The sequence below is a fragment of the Psammomys obesus genome, unplaced genomic scaffold, assembly GCF_907164565.1.
Source record: "Psammomys obesus unplaced genomic scaffold, mPsaObe1.curated_primary_1811, whole genome shotgun sequence".
NCBI classification, from domain to species: Eukaryota; Metazoa; Chordata; class Mammalia; order Rodentia; family Muridae; genus Psammomys; species Psammomys obesus.
In genome coordinates, this window is record NW_026594216.1 from 1,181,147 (window position 1) to 1,194,980 (window position 13,834).

Here is a 13,834-nt window from a genome sequence, read left to right on the forward strand (position 1 = left end):
TCTATCTTTAATCCCTTGTTCTTCTCTGTGATATTTGGTTTTCAGGAGTGGCCTTTTCAGGGGAGAATGTGCAAAGCTGAGGGTGGAGGCATTCCCCTTAACATCCCAGTCCTCGTTGGGAACTTGACTGCTGGTTTCTCGCCTCAACAACAAGCCTGAGAGTAGACCAACATGAATATGCCCTGAGCACTGACCGTCAGCTGTGGTCCTAAGAAAGGACACTGTCCAACCACCCAAGATAAACAGCAACTTATGACCCTGGACACTTCCAAGACATTTTGCATCTCCCATCCATGTCTGCATCAACAATGAAGCCCTCTTACTCTTTGTCAACCTGGAGACATCCTCTCCATGGGCTGAGTGTCCTCTACTCAGCCCTCAGATACCCCTTTTTAAAAATCCCTAGAGTGGGAAGACAGGTGGGTAACACATGCATAGTCTCCTCTTTCTCAGCTCAAAATAGCCATCCCCTTCATGAAAGTTTTTACCTACCAACCATGTCCTCAACGCCCCCTCCAACTCATGTGGCCACAGCTCTGCCCACTTGGAATGCACAGCCCAACCCCATATTGCTGAGCTCCAATGCTATTGAAAAAAAAAAAAAGAGAGAGAGAGAGAAGAGTCTTTGATGAAATGCAGTGTTTATTTGGAATGTTCCCCTTGATAGAGTGGGGGGGGGGGACATGGTCTGGTGTAGTTACAAAATCAAATAGCCTTGGCCAGCCCAATACGATTGTTGGCCCTGTCAAAAACACTGTAGAATTCCCGAATGAAAACATCCCCCAAGATCCACATCCCCTGGGAGCTAGGCTTGAAGCCGCTGGAACAGGAGCCCACGACCTAGAAAAGACAAGACTGAGATGAAGTTGGATTCAGTGGCAAGACTTTTCTACCTCATCACTTACTCACTCTTTATTGGATCATTTCACCCTTGAAATCACCTTCCTAGAGAAGCAGAGAGACTAAGATTCATCACGCTCAACAGATGAAGAAAGTAGGGACTGAAGAGATGGCTCAGCAATTACCAGAACTTGCTTCTTGCAGAGGACCTGAGTTCTCAGCACCTACATTGGGTGGCTCAAAACTGCCTATTAGTTCAGCTCCAGGGGCTCTTCTGCCTTCTTCTGGCCTCTACAGGCAACTGCATTTACTCTGCTCCCTACACACACACACACACACACACACACACACACACACACACACACACACCATAATTAAATTTAAAAATAATGAAATGGAGAGAGGGCTCAGAAGTTAAAAGGAAGTTGTTTCTTTTTTCAGAGGACTGGTTTCAGTGTCCAGCACCTACATGGCGGCTCACAACCACTAGTCACTTCAGTTCCAAGGGATCTGACGTCCTACTTTGACCTCCATGAGCACGAGGCTCAAACATACCACATATGCACACATGCTGGCAAAATACTCAGACACATAAAAGAAAAGAAAAATTAAAAATTTGTTTTGTGTTTTGAGACACTGTCTCTCTATGGAGTCCTGGATGTCCTGGAGCTCACTATGTAGACCAGGCTGGCCTCAAACTCACAGAAATCCTTTTGCCTCTGCCTCTCAAGTGCTGAGATTAAACACAAATTTTAAAAAAAATCAATCAATCAAAAGAAAATTAGATTGACTTAATCTGAGGTGATTTGGTGAGGCTCCGTGGCTCTGAGTCTTGTCCCCATGTACTGGGGACACATTTCCAACCAATTACTGTCACACTCTCAACATCCAGTACCCTAATCATCATTAGTTTGGGTTACTTAAGATCAGACCACGTTGAGACCAGCAGTCCCACAACAGCCAAAATGAGCTGAGGAAACCCTAGACAGAATTCTAAGCCACCAGGGCTTGGAAGCTTGAACAGTAGACAACTCCCTATGGGTAGTTTTGGGTCCAATCTATATCCCTTCTCCAAACCCTTGGAGTGCTATCCTTCCTATATCCCATTTTGTACATCAATAAGTTATAGTGGCCACAGAAATAGGCTCAGTGATAAATATCATGACCCATTCAAAAGGCTTTGTAGCCTGTCTGGCCCATGCCATTCATCTTCATCAAATTTAATGACTTGCCAAAGCCGCAGGGGAAGGGGTGATTGGTGGACCCAGAGCATTGCTCTCTGGAAGTTCATACCTGGTTGGTATAGGCCGAGGGTGGCAATGGGAACTCCCTGCCATGGATCTCAAAGACAATTGTGGGCATGATGCCCAGTCTCCAGCAGTCAATATCAAACTATGAGAAGGGAAAGAGATGTCATTTATGAAGAGATATGGTGATGGTGTAGAACTTCTTCCTCCATAGTGTGTGACTCTTATCAAAGAGAAACAGGGAAGGAAGCTCTCCACATGAGGCTGGGTCTTAAAACACAGTCCCACTGGAGGTATCAGCTTTCAGCAATACAGGGACAGACGCCGGCATGGAACAAAAAGAGGCTTGCCTCCCTGTCTTCCTTACAGGACTAGTCAGAGCACGGTAAGTATCTCAGGAAAAAGGGAGAGAGGTTAGGCTAGTGGCTGCGGTGGGCAGAATAGAATGAGAAGGTGAAGCAAAGTTTAGTGAGCCTCTCAGAGGTTGAGGAACCTGATGATAGCCACTGTGCAAAGTATGAAGTTCCCACAGCAAGGACTGACCAAAGCCAGAAGGGACACACTGGCCACTTTTAAAAGATGGGCTCACCCAACATTCTCTTTTGACATTTCTTCTGTGCAGAAAGCGCTCTTGATTCAGGGAATTTCTGGAAGTAAGGGGAGGGCCTGACCTTACCTGGTCATACTGGCCCTGCACAGCTCCAATGGCCTGCTGGATATTGAGGATGTCTCTAGCAGGCCCTGCCAGCAGGGCAGTGCCTGTGTCCAGAATGGCAGGGCAGCCACCTTGACAAGCCACCACTTCACCATTGATTGTGATCCTGGAATATTAAACAGAATATTAAACAGAGGGCTTCAGGGTACCAACCTGTATCACTCCCATTTCCCTGGGTTTTCCCAACCCCTGTCAGGATCCTCAGGGAAGGAGAGAGGTCCAGACCCTTCTTTTGAGCCTCTTCTTGGGACCCCCAGGACTTCCCAAGAACAGAGAAAAGACTAAACTATTTCCCTTCAATTAATGACTAAATTGAGAACAGCTCCAATAGCAAGGGTCCAAATAACAACAAAACAATCAATCCATTTGGATGCCTGTCCATGGGGGCACTGAGGACTAACCAGTTGCCTAAAGATCCACTTTCAAGTTTTCTCTGCCATTTATTCGATACGTGTCCCAAGTAAGTCTCCCAACATTTGTATACTTGGGCTTCTCATTAAAAAAAAAAAAAAAAAGGGTACATCCCTGAATTAACTTCCTCAAGGACTGGACAGGAGGCTCCAATCAAAAGTCTATAACCGACACACTGAGGACCATACTGGCACCCACCTCCTCCAGGATTAGTGGGAACTAATGAGGCAGCCATCGAACCACTCAGCCCGGTGCCTCTAGGCAGGAGGCAGTCAGTGCAGGGTGGGTGTGCAGCATAACCATTCGCAGAGGATGCTGGTCTCACAGCGAGCTAGCAGAACCAACCAGCAACCTCAGTTCTGGGTGCGGTTCTCCTAAGCCCTGTGGTCTGACACCTGAGCCCCTACATCCATACAGCAAGAGTGAGCCTCCAGCAGTGGTCCATGCAAGATTCCTGTCACCTACCTGTCCACTGTGAACTGCCAGTATCCTTGCACGGTCACGGGCACCCAGTACAGTGAGCCTACGAAGTAGGATTGATCAATGGCCCCGAGCGTGAGCATGCTCCCCTGGTCATCCCTGAAACCAAGAAAGGCCTCACTGTGGCAGCAGATACCCACCCTGCTGGTGAGAAGCACCCAACCCCGTCCCAAGGCAGATGGATGGAGACCCAAAGGTCATCCCCTGCCTCCCTCCCAGCACAGCCCCACAGCCTCGGCAGCCTCTCCCCCTGCCAGGCTTCATTCTGACTTAGCTGCGGTTTCCTGCTGCCCTGGTTCAGCACGGGCCGTGGGAGGGGAGACAGTGACTCCCCACACAGGCCAGGCCAGGGGACCACCAGGTTCTGATCTGCTACCCTCAGGTTTTCCCAGCACTCCCTCGAGCACTTCCTCAAGACAGGAAGAAAAGGAGTCTTCAACAAGGCCCCACACTTTGGATTAAAACTGCCTCCTGGTGCCGGATCTCTTCTGCGCCCTCTGGGATATGGTTGCATGCTCAGTTGGGCACACTCACACGCTAGCTCATCTACTCACACTGCTCCACCTCCTAGAACTTGAGCCCTTCCTACCTCCAGGTTCTAGAACGTACTACCTGCTGCCTAAAACATGCTGGCTCTCTGGGCCCTCACCTAGATAATTCCCACTCATATTCAGTGAAGCTGAATGCATGCATGCATGTCCACACAATGTACACACAGGCACACGTACACATGTCAGAGTGGATGTCCCATGTTTAAAGGTACCCATGGCCCCACTCTTTGCCGTGGCACCCTTCTCACCATGGCTTGATTACAATGTGAATAATGTGCTGTCTGTTCTCTTTGCTAAAACATATCTTCCAGCTTGTCTTCTTTGCTTTTGTGTATGCCTGCGTCCTAGCCTAACCTCTGCAGTGTAGAAGGCCTGGTAAATATGCATGGAGTAAATCAATGAATGAATAACTAGATGCATGCATGAATGAAATGTAGCACCTTACTCTTTGTCTGGGGTTCCCTCTCCTCAGCTGTCCAGCCTCCTCTCCCCATACCTCCCAAACGCTGGACTGAGAGAGGATCAGTCATCACAAGGAGCAGGAAGGTAAAGCAGTACACTACAGCAGGTTCCCTGGGCTCCAGGCCTGGCTCAGACACTAATTCCTGAATAAGCATCCCCTCTCTTTCTCTTCCTAGTAGAAGGAGAAGCCTGGACTCTACCAGATTGAGGATCTCAAAGACATTGATTAACAATTCCTGAGATCCTATCTCTTTCAAAAACATGTTAAAGGCCCTCATCTAGAGATGGGACAAGCTTTGCTTTTATTGTTATTATTTGCAGCACCAGGGATTGAACCTGGGGCCTACCATATGCTCAGCAAGCCCTCTAACACATCCCCACAAGGCTTTGCTTTTGGGGGAGGCAGGGGCAGAATGGAAGTCTTCTCATCTTTGGCCCAGTAAAGTCTAGCTGCATAAATGACCAGTAGGGTCTTGGGCCAGAAGGTCGGAGGTGCCTAAGAACAGGATGGAAATGGTTTAGATGTTAGTGGCTATCTTGACAGGTAATGTCTCCAAGAGGCAGACATTCACCTGAGCCAGCCGTCCTTACCAGATATCAAAGTCAGACCATTGGTGGGTGCATCTCCTACCTGCTCATGTAAACAGAGAACAGGTCTTGGGCAACCAGGTGCCTATTCATCATGTTGTCAAATATGGGTACTGAGTACTTGGAGGAAAGAGAAGGGTAGGCCAGACCCAGGATGCCATCGAATGGAGAGTAGGTGAAGATGTCACCTGGCTCCTGGGTACTCAGGCCCACGGTCTGGTGGGAAACTACAATATTGGAGACCTGCAAAGATGAAATTAAAAAAAAAAATTGTCATAATGATTTCCACCAGGGAGCTTCTGCAGCCACAGACAGAAAAGCCCAGGGACAGGGGCAGACAGTCTCGGATCACAGTGTCAGCATTCCAGCCCTCACTGACCTGTCTTCCCTTTTATAGATAATGCAGAATTATTGTTTAGCTTAAGAGATTGGAGTGGGCCAGGCAGGTGGCACATGCTTGTAATCCCAGCACTCAGGGAGACAGAGTCAAGCAGATCTCTGTGAGTTCAAGGATGGCCTGGTCTAAAAAGGGAGTCTAGGACAGCCAAGACCACACAGAGAAACCCTGTCATGAAAAACCAGAGAGAGAGAGAGAGAGAGAGAGATTGGAGTGGGCTGGTCCCTCCACATTTTCTGCTTGGTTTTGAAGAGCTGCTCTGATGAGAATGGGAACGGGAAGAAGAAACAGTGTTGGGTGCATGTAGTCTCATGTGGTCTCATGTGGTCTCATGGGTGCACGGGTCTCATGTGGAGGACAAGCCCAAAGGAAATGGGATAATAATTGTTTCCATGCTGCCTGCAGAAACAGCTGCACCTTCCCCTCCGTGGTCCTCTCCCTTTGGTCCTCCCATGGAAGGAATTGCCATGCACAAAGCAGGTGCTCTGTGGGTCCCCATTCTGTCACCTGAGCTTAAACAAGTTCCTCTCCAGGCCTCAGTCCCTTATCTGATAGAGAGGATAGTAATGCCTGAATCTCAAGTGCCTAAGCTAAGTAACCAAGCACCCACTGAGCGTACACTAGATGTCTGTTTATGGAACCGTTATTGGTACTATACCAAAGAAGGCTGCTCTTCATCTGCCCATTTCCCCACAGGGTAGATGTGTCCACCAGTCTGCTCTGGGCCACACAGATGGCAAAAGCGAGTCTCATGCCTCTGCTTTGTCCTATAAATTTAATCAACCTCCACACACCACAGCCAGTGTGAGCTTTAAAATCTGAAGTCAAGCCTGCCACAACCAGCTACAATGGCTTCATGCATCTCAGTAGAGGCAAAAGGGAATCATCCCTTCTAGTCCTGCCTCTCATATTTTGCCTCATACCCCTAACCCATTAGCTCACCTTTTGCCCCTAGCCCACCCATGCTGGTCTCCAGTTCCTCCCCATCCCAAGCTTTTTACACTCATTCCTCTGCAGTGCTGACCCCAGATCCTGGCTTCCGGAAATATATTGCTGGGTTCCAGCTTGCCACAGGCCACCATGTCCTCCAAATCTCCATCCTCTGGTTCCTAGTCATTCTCTTCCTTACATTCCAGTACTACTTTCTTCATACCCCTACTCAGCGTTGTTCAGAGCCATCTGACTTGTCTTTTGTGTGTGGGCCATGCTCTCACAGGCCCACCTGAGTGCCTTTTGCTAGAAAGCACGAGGCAAGCAGGTCCACTCTCTTCTTGTCCCCCACTGGAACTTTCTTAGAGTGAGCATTCATGGTGTGAGTAAATGAACAATGGCTAAGTACTAAGGAATAACTCAGTTCTCTTTCTTTCAGACCAAAAAAAACCTATTATTGGGGATCTCTGATGTGCCATGTGGAAGGCTTTGAGGATATAGCAATGGATAAAAGAAAGTCTCTGCCTTGGGGAAACTTTTATCCAGCAGCAGAGAACAACAGTGACATTTTTAAAGCCAATATAGAACATATAGGGTGACAATGAGCCCTCAGAAGAAAAATAAATCAGGGTTAGGCCATAGGCAGTGTGTGATTTTCTAGGCTGGAGGAGAAACCTCATTAATAGAGTAACACTCTGCAGAGAAGCGAGCATGCCAAGGGGAAGGTTGCTGGCAGTGACCTGACCACACACAGAGGGTGCGTAGAGCAGAGTAAGCTGTGAGTGACACAAGCCAGAAGTCTGGCCAAGATGGGGAAATGAACAGCAGGAGCTTGGGGAAGCACTCAAGCTGGGCTCTGAGACAGACACAGCAAGCAATGGAGGAAGGAAGGAAACACCACAGAGATGGTTATCAATGGGAACCCCCTCTCAGAATCCTCACCTACTGAGTCTTTCAGTGGGCATCCTCTGAAAGACTCATTCCCACCAAATACACAACTCACTGGAACTGGGGTATCTTAGGGGAGAGTCCAGGCCGTCGCCACCTCACTTACTGTGACAGTGTCGTAGCCCAGGAAGCCCTCCACTCTGCCGGTGCCGTACTGGACAAACAAGGGCTGACTCAGGTTCTGGAAGGTGAAGGACTTGGATGGGTCAAAGCGGTGGTGGGTTTCTGCAACAAAGACCAGCGTTAGTGGATCCTTGGTGTCTTCTTGCCCTCAACACTCCCAGGCAGGGTGGAAAACCTCACTAGGCCCTCTTCAGAGAGGCCATTCTCTCTGTGGAAAATAAACAGTCTGATCTCTCTGTAGCATGATCCTGTAGTTTAGTCAAGAAAGCCCCCGCCCCCACCCCAGAGGCCCTGTCTGCAATTCCAAACATGAAACAGAAGAAATCCCAGGTGTGTGATTTCCAAACCCAATTTTCTGTTATCTGAGTCAGTTTAGTCAAGAACCTTCTCTTCTCTGGACCTTCATTTCCTCATCTGGAGGAAAGGATGAGACAAGAAGGGTGGGCAGGGTAGACAGTCACTCACGGCAGACTCTGCTGCTGCAGTAGACAGAGGGCACCCAGAGTTCTGAGGAGCCTGTGTCAAACACCACCGTGAACTCCTGGGGTGGCGTCCCAACGTAGATCGTTCCGAAGTATTCACTCTAAGGACAGACAGCTCTGGGTGAGAGTTGTGGTCAGGGGTGGGGAACACCGGGAAGGAGGTGATGCCAGGCACAGATGCCTGTCTGTCCTGTGTTTTCTACTCAGAGACCGGGGAAGGGGAGTACCAAGATGGAGAAAAGAGAAGGTGGTGCCCACGACACAACACGGGAGAGGACTCTTAGCTTCAGCTCCTTCTGCGCTTCCACCCCAAACCCTGCAACAGTACTGGAATCAGCTCAGAAGCACATCATGAGCCAGGACTGAAGTCCTGCCCAGAGACAGAGCCCAGCTGACCCTGAAGAAGCTAGCCTCAGAGTAGGGTCATCTGCTGAGGGCAGAGTCCCAGAAGCCCATGCAAGCTTCTGCCCCACATGCCCTAAGTCTGGGGTAGGACTGTGAGCTACATATAGAAATAAAAGCATAGGCACAAAACCACTGGTGGTTTACTGCCAAGAGTGATGGGGGTGAGGGGCTCCAGAAAGGAAAAGGGCACAATGGTATTCTTGCCTGCATGGGAAGAGGAAAAAAATAGAATCCATGCCTCAGCAGCTAAAGACTGGGTACCTGCTGTCTCCAACTCTAAGACATGCTTCCCCTGATCCTAGAAAGCAGGCTGTGACAAAGGTCACCTCAACTCAGATCTATCCAGCAGGGCTTTTGGAACCCTGAAGACCAAAGGATGCCTTTCCTGGCTTTGTTGGCCCATGATAGAGCTACTAATGGCAGGGAGGTGGCCTCCATGCCCCACAGCCCCACAATTCTTGAAAGAGAGAAGTCTCTGGCAAGGCTGGAGCCTGGGGACATGAGATTTCGCCCTGAGAAGGCCTGCAGAGACTCACATCTAGGTAGTTGGTCAGGGGCTCACTGGCCACAACTCCAAAATTGGAGTCCTTCGCAGTGAACTCATACTGGTATCTCCTCAGAAAGTCCTCCAGCAGTCCATGCTCCTTCAGGTTGTTCCTCAGAGACTTCCCTTTGTGCAGAGGGATCCTGCGGAGGTGAAGGGAAGTCACAGTAAAGGATACTGGGTCCATGAACAATCCCCATGCTGTTTTTTGCACCCAGCCCAGCCTCTGGCCAACACTTTGCAGGTAACGCCAGTGATCTTCCAATTTTAACAATTAGAACCCAAAGTGAAATAGATTCTATGTTGACTTATAGGTAACTGTCTAGCTTCATTCAATACAATGCCCTAAGACTTCTTGTTACTATTCTTCTTCAGTGCGGTAGAGACGCTCTACATTTGTTTTTGACTTTTTTTTTTTTTTCCAGAGCTGAGGACTGAACCCAGGGCCTTGCGCTTGCTAGGCAAGCGCTCTACCACTGAGCTAAATCCCCAACCCCTGTTTTTGACTTATTAAGTAATATGTTTTGTTACTTGTGGTTTGAGAGATACTAGGCACCCCATCCCTTATTCAGTCACCAAATTCTCTCTCTGGCCTTGCTATGTGCCAAACACTGTCCAGAGCACAGAGGACACACAGTGAAAAGGACACAGAAGGGCCTCTCTGTGCAGAGATAATGGTGTCTCCCACACAGTGGCACCTGCGTCCAGCAGTGATGGCACCCCTTGCCAACCCCTTTTCTCTTCTCTCTGAACAGTGTCTTCACGAAAGTGGCTGGAAATTCTTCAATGGCTTCCTTAGCACGAGCAGGACACCAAATTGATCCTCTTTGCCCAGTTGAGGTTTGGGATACTGAAAGCAAGTCAACTGGAAGAAAATAATCAAGAGAGGAAACTGCAAAAGAAGGGGTTCTAGACCTGGCTCTGCCATGCTCCTTGGCAACCCAAAAACTGCCACAGCCCCCTGAGCTTCCACCAGGAGACTCCCCAAGTCCTCTTCACTTCCACAGAGAGGCTTCCAGAGCCCTCTAATCTTCCTTTTGGAGGGGTCCAAGTGCCTTTATTTTCAGGGTTTTTTTTTTATATGCAATACGGTTAATCATTCTTTTGCAACACTTTTTTAAAATCTGTTTTTGACCATTTTCTCCCCCTGTAGATTCAAGTAGAACTTTTTGCATCCTGCAGTCCCTAAAATGTCTAATAATCATGTTGTTCACTCTAACAGCTGGTTGAAAGACATCTTGACATTACAGAAGTGTAGGTGCCATGTAGCTGCTTCAGGAGCCATTTCTTCCAGACAGAAGCCAGCTACAACCAGAAGGCAAGCCACTGCCTCACACAGAGCCAGGAGGGCGCCCTGTGTGGATTTCATCCCAGGGTCCTAAACTCAGCTCTGTCACTTTTAGAGCTTTATAAAGCTGCCAGCATAGCTTGGACTTGGGAAGAATTCATTGTCAGGGTATGCATTGCCCCAGAGAGCCCTCACTGGACAAAGACACTCAACCTCTTTTCGAGGATCCAATCCAGGAAGATATTCAGTCTTCTCCGTGTTCAAGCCTTAACAGAACACACGTATGAGCACCTGGTGTGAGGGTGCAGGCAGAATCATCCAGGCTGAGCCCCGGCCCCTCCATTACTAGCCATGTGATGCTACGTAGCACAGGGACTTTCCCTGAACAACGGTCTCACCTGTAGAATGCAAATCACCTAAACCCATGGCAGCTTAGGTGATGTCCTAGTTATTTTTGGAGGAGAATCTACAGACCTCCTTAAAGTAGCTCTTACACCAAGATATCTATTTTAATGAGTGCATATATAGCTACCGAGGTATGTTCAGCACTATTTGAAGCATTTTACTAACCCATGCGGTTTCATAACAGCCCTAAAAGATGGACACTAGGATAACTCTAATTTCATAGCAGATAAAGAAAATAACGCACTGACCAAAGGGTGATAGGGCTGGGAGCCAAATGCTGGGTAGTTTTTTTTGTTTTTGTTTTTTTCCAGACATCATGCTTTCCTCTCCCCAGGCTTCTTGTTGGGCTCCCTCTCCTCAGGATCACACAAGAGTGAGAGCAGTGCTTCTAGAGTCTCCCCAAGGAAACCGAGGTCTGAAAGAGCAGCAGCCCACCAGCCCACAGAAGCCCCATGAGCTGCCCTCCCCAGGGCCCAGCATTCACCTGGTGGTCATGTGACTCTGAGAGATGGCAAAGACAGCAAGCAGCAGCACGAAGCACCTCATTTTGGAACACAGGCAATGGCTGCTCTAGCCAGTGTCCATCCTTGCAGATTTTATAGAGTGGGGCTCCTTCTGGCTGGATGCCCAGGCTTCAGAGGCACCCCCCAACTTCAGGCTACTTCACAAACATAGTGAGATAGCACCCACACTACCTAAGACCCACACTGATAAGAGCTACAAAGTCTATCACCATAAAGGCTTCAAAGTTGAAGGGTATTGCAGCCCTTTAAGCTGGGAAAAGTCAACATAGGCCCCTCACACCAAACTCCCCTCTAGAAGGGGCCTCTGAGCTAACACAGGTGGGGCTGCTACCAGGAACCTGATTCATGTTTCTGCCTTCTGCTCTATGAGCAGGACGTTCCCACCAGGACACAGACCTCCCCTCCCTCCACTCCCTCCCTAGGCCAGACTTCACTGGATGTCCAAGGCGTTCCTGATTTTCGTCTCCCAGGCCAACTTCCCAGAAATGGCTTGGTCTAATCTCAAAGTGGATTCTGGGACCAAGAATGTTTGTATAATGTAGAAAAAAAACTCAATGTTAAAGCCCAAAGCAACCATCCTCCAAGTTCCCATAGACAGCAATGTCTGAAGAGTGCCTAAAGACACTGGGTTCATGTGAAAAGGATGCTGAGAAAGGGAGTGGCAAATACCTGCTCACTGGGACAGTTGGAAGAACTGGGGAGGGGAGACGGAGAGGGAAGGCAGAGGCACACCCTACATGAAGAGATACAGGAAATGGAGAAGTGACAGTTTAAGGAGCAGGGTAGGCTGAGACTCCATGTGGGAGGCCTACTCAGGGATAGAATGAGAAACCCACGAAGATATGTTGAGTGTCGTATTGGAGTCCAGGCCCCTGAAGCCAGGTATTCATGCCTTCGGGCCTGAGAGAGACTTAAGACAGAAAAGTGGCTAAAGCCTGTACACATAATATTGGTAGAGACAATTCTATCCCAGGCCTATGGACTGGGAAGTCAAGATGAAGCTAGGATAAGGCAGGAAAGTTGGAAGGCAAGAGGATAAGGACCGTGACGTACAAGAGAACATGGTGACCATTGCCTGCTATTAACAGGACAAACATCCACATGGAGAGAAAGGCCTGGAGAGGGTGGAAAGTGGGGAGAAGGCAGGACACAGCAGCTGAAAGGCCAGGGTGGTAGATCTGGATGCATCAGCCTTTCTGAAAGAGGTGTCAGCAGAAATGTCACTCGTTTGGCTTATGGGGGCTGTTGGAAGTCCCTAAGAGATCAAGCGAAGGAGGCCTGGAGTATTTGAACAGTACAGACAGGAGTCAGGCCTGACCCCTGCCATAGCAATGTCCTCCTTCATTCACATCCCAACATCACAAAACCAACAGATACATCCCCAGAAGGCCAGGACACTGCTGCTTCTCATGCTCCTGGGAGGTGGCCACAAGGACATGCAGCTGGCGTTTGGCACCTTCTATGTCCAAAGCCAGAGAAGCAAGGGGTGAAGTCAATACTAAATGGTGAATTTTCTTCCTTGTTTTCTTCTCTGAGGCTATTGCTCTGATGGGCCAGCGCCTGGGGGCCCAGTACCAGCTGATGGCCCTACATCTGAGCTGTATTCCCCCCATACTCCAGCACGGATGATGAGAGGTGCTCGTGGAATGTTTAAGTAAGCAGGCAAGTGAATGAGTGGCCTTGCTACTGCCCCCTGAGCTGATGAGCTTTGGAACGTAGCTAGTGATGCCTGCATGGCATGCCACGGATGAGGAGACAGAAGCTCACAGAGAGGCCTGTAATAAGAGCCTAGCATGGTCTCAGGCATCCTGGACAAACGCCTCCACACTCCACTGCAAGACCAACTCTGCTTCTAGCTCTTCCTTCTCAACCTCCAGCCACCCCCTGGAGGCAGTTGTACAGTGGGCTCCATCTGCAACATTCAGCACTCAGGCCCTATGAGTTTAGCACCTTCAGAAAGGACGGAGGGAGGGTTGATTACGACTCCACGTCCCCAGTGGCCCCGGCTGACCCAGTGGCAACCTCTCAAGAACAATGACCACAGGTGGGAGGTGCAACTGCCTCTCCCACTGTAAGGTGACCACAAAGCCAAGAAGCAAAGATCCCTTAGCGCTATTTGCTTTTCATTTGTTCACACAGTTGGCAACCATCTGAGAGCACTCAAGTGCATGCTGGAACACTGCCCCACAGGACACGGTGCTAAGAGAGGTTATCTGCAGGTGTAAGCCACAATCTACAAAATGCTCTTAAGAGAGACCATGATAAGAGTAGAGCACTCGCTACCTGGCACCACACAAGGACAAATGACCTTGGTCTAGACGGCTCGTGTCTGGAGACTCACAAAAGAGGCTGAAACTACTCAGGACCCAAAGGCACCTCTTCCTCAGTGCAGGTCTTGTTCTCCACTCAGATCCAGGCACTGACGAGGCCAACTGAGCTCAATTTCTTGAACATCTCCTGTGTGTCCTCACTAGACACAACCAGACAGAGCTGC

The 13,834-nt window shown here is 49.1% G+C and overlaps 1 protein-coding gene across 1 annotated transcript; it reads right to left on the reverse strand.

The window, feature by feature from the left end:
• Nucleotides 1-705: 705 nt before the first annotated feature.
• LOC129684936 (chymosin-like) lies at nucleotides 706-11,362 on the reverse strand. Its single transcript, XM_055618207.1, has 9 exons — nucleotides 11,301-11,362; nucleotides 9,116-9,266; nucleotides 8,158-8,275; nucleotides 7,676-7,794; nucleotides 5,338-5,537; nucleotides 3,679-3,792; nucleotides 2,764-2,908; nucleotides 2,134-2,232; nucleotides 706-840 (listed from the first exon to the last, which is right to left on the reverse strand). The coding sequence occupies exons 1-9, from the start codon at nucleotides 11,360-11,362 to the stop codon at nucleotides 706-708; spliced, it is 1,143 nt and encodes a 380-aa protein (XP_055474182.1).
• Nucleotides 11,363-13,834: the final 2,472 nt, after the last annotated feature.

Coding starts and splice junctions, on each gene's coding strand:
- LOC129684936 (XM_055618207.1), bottom strand. CDS start 11,362: ATGAGGTGCTTCGTGCTGCTGCTTGCTGTCTTTGCCATCTCTCAGAGT. Junction 2,233..2,763: donor TGCAGGGCCAGTATGACCAG/GTAAGGTCAGGC, acceptor CCCTTCTCATAG/TTTGATATTGACTGCTGGAG. Junction 841..2,133: donor CCTCGGCCTATACCAACCAG/GTATGAACTTCC, acceptor TGTCTTTTCTAG/GTCGTGGGCTCCTGTTCCAG.